Source organism: Palaemon carinicauda, chromosome 39 (assembly GCF_036898095.1).
Source record: "Palaemon carinicauda isolate YSFRI2023 chromosome 39, ASM3689809v2, whole genome shotgun sequence".
Taxonomy (NCBI): Eukaryota; Metazoa; Arthropoda; class Malacostraca; order Decapoda; family Palaemonidae; genus Palaemon; species Palaemon carinicauda.
In genome coordinates, this window is record NC_090763.1 from 56,131,671 (window position 1) to 56,134,260 (window position 2,590).

Genomic DNA, 2,590 nt, shown 5'->3' on the forward strand with positions numbered 1-2,590 from the left:
CCCTGGTCCGGCAAGCTTGTATAGACAGTGACTACTACTTGGCCACGAAGAAAGATAAAAGTCAATGACACTTCTTCCGTATTTATACCTATCGAATTTAGGTGTTTTGTACTTAGAATTGAAATCAACCCATCTTCACCATCGTAGCTAATTAGTAGTTTGTTACTTGGCATTTGATTAATGATAAATTTTGCACATTTAGACGTGTTTTTCATATTCAAATAAGCCATATATATTTTTGATACATTAATTTCTGGATTCTCTTAACGACCTCGGGATCAGAGCCCCAGGCGGAATCACACAAAGACAAGAGCTTGTGACCGTCCGGGAATCGAACCCTGGTCCGGCAAGCTTGTATAGCCAGTGACTACCACTTGGCCACGAAATTCACGTTTCCATTTATTTCCCCTTTGTTTTTGATTTTTGACACTTTCCAGCAAATTTTCCAGTTTCTCATCTGAAGGTCTTTTTCGACACATTCAGATTCCAATTTTGTCTTTTCTGCCTTTACTTTACCTACTTCAATTTTCAATTTATTTAGGTTTACGGTTTTCTCAATTTGATTTTCCTTCCCTTTCTCATTATCATTTCTGACACATTCCAGCAAATTTTCCAGTCTCTTCATCTGAAGGTCTTTTTCGACACATTCAGAATCCAGTTCATCTTTTTCTGCCATCAATTCACCTACCTCATTTTTCAATTCCTTTAATTGTTGTCTTTTCAGTTTGGTCTTTCTTCATTTCTGCATTCTCTTTTTTGAGAATTTCAAACAAATTTTCATGTTCCTTCATCTGAAGGTCTTCTTCGACGCAATCAGATTTCAGTTCATCTTTTTCTGCCTTCAATTCACCTACCTCATTTTTCAATTCCTTAAATTGTTGTGTCTTTTTTGTTTGGTCTTTCTTCATTTCTGCATTCTCTTTTTTTGAGAATTTCAAACAAATTTTCATGTTCCTTCATCTGAAGGTCTTTTACGAGGCACTCAGATTTCAGTTCATCTTTTTCTGCCTTCAATTCACCTACCTCATTTTTCAATTCGTTGACTTGTTCTCTGTTTTGAATTTGTTCTTTCTTCATTTCTGCATTCTCTTTTCTGAGAGTTTCAAGTAAATTTCCATGTTCCTTCATCTGAAGGTCTTTTTCGACGCATTCAGATTTCAGTTCATCTTTTTCTGCCTTCAATTCACCTACCTCATTTTTCAATTCGTTGACTTGTTCTCTGTTTTGAATTTGTTCTTTCTTCATTTCTGCATTCTCTTTTCTGAGAGTTTCAAGTAAATTTCCATGTTCCTTCATCTGAAGGTCTTTTTCGACGCATTCACATTTCAGTTCATCTTTTTCTGCCTTCAATTCACCTACCTCATTTTTCAATTCGTTGACTTGTTCTCTGTTTTGAATTTGTTCTTTCTTCATTTCTGCATTCTCTTTTCTGAGAATTTCCAGCAAATTTTCATGCTCCTTCATCTGAAGGTCTTTTCCGACGCACTCAGATTCCAGTTTATCTTTTTCTGCCTTCAATTCACCTACCTCATTTTTCAATTCGTTGACTTGTTCTCTGCTTTTAGTTTGTTCTTTCTTCATTTCTTTAATTTCCTTGCTGCGAATTTCCAGCAAATTTTCATGCTCCTTCATATGGAGGTCTTTTCCGACGCACTCAGATTCCAGTTTATCTTTTTTCTGCCTTCAATTCACCTACCTCATTTTTCAATTCCCTTACTTGTTCATTCTGCAGTTTTTCGTTCATTTCTACTATTCTTCCAATTTCTTTAATTTGTCCTTGTAACTCATCATTCTCATCCTCGAGATTTTGCAAGAGAGTAGTCTGATCGGTTTCCATTTCCAGTTCATTTCCGCCCAACAGATCTTCGCATACGTGCTCCATTTCTGGAACACATTCTTCCAAAGAGGTGTTGTCCTCATCTTCTTCAGCCATCCTCCTACTCCTGGCAAGCATAATTCCGCCGAGTATGACGGAAGCAGCAGCCATGCCGATGTAGAAGTTCTTATTTCCAATAGAAAGGGATTCCTCCATCCTTTCTCCCAAGTCAAATTCGGGGAGAAGCTTTCCAACGAACCACGTTGATTGCAATTCATCTTTGAACCTTAATGCTTCTCTCTCCACCTGACGCAATCCAAGTTCGCACCGCCGTAGTTCCTCGCGGGCTTTCCACAAGCCCCCAACCCAAGGACAGCACCGCAGCCACCTGCCGAGAAATCCATCCTGAGAGGCGACTGCTGGGCAGTCTTCAAAGCGCGGCGCCTCTGGGAGTAGCCACGAAAACCATTTGAAGACCCGCGACTCCTGGAGAGCTAGCAGCTGTCCCTGCAGTTCTAACGTCATATCCTCGCAAGCGAGATCCTGCTCTAGAAGGGCCGAATCTACCTTATGAGGCCAGTTCAATCTTCCTTTAAGGGTCCCGATGATATCCATAAACTGTGAAATCGCTCTGTTCACTTTGTAAGTCATATTCAATAACACAGATACTGGGGCCTGTATCAGCATTATTTTGAAAAAAAAAAAAAAACGATTGTTGCCGCTATACGAGCTCTCTGAAGACTTTCAAATTCCTGGAGGCAATTTGGAATCATC

General features: G+C 39.5%; 1 protein-coding gene across 1 annotated transcript; it reads right to left on the bottom strand.

Annotated features, from left to right (window-relative positions):
• Positions 1 to 870: 870 nt before the first annotated feature.
• On the bottom strand, positions 871 to 1,632 carry LOC137631409 (uncharacterized protein PF3D7_1120000-like). The gene is made up of 2 exons (XM_068363176.1): positions 1,528 to 1,632; positions 871 to 1,359 (listed from the first exon to the last, which is right to left on the bottom strand). Exons 1-2 carry the CDS (start codon positions 1,630 to 1,632, stop codon positions 871 to 873), a joined length of 594 nt encoding a protein of 197 aa, XP_068219277.1.
• Between the last annotated feature and the right edge of the window lie 958 nt (positions 1,633 to 2,590).

Bases quoted from the DNA above. Each gene is read 5' to 3' on its own strand.
- LOC137631409 (XM_068363176.1), bottom strand. From the start codon at position 1,632: ATGAAGGAGCATGAAAATTTGCTGGAAATTCGCAGCAAGGAAATTAAA. The intron at 1,360-1,527 runs GTAGGTGAATTG...TTGAAAAATGAG, and splicing joins TCAACGAATTGAAAAATGAG to GTAGGTGAATTGAAGGCAGA.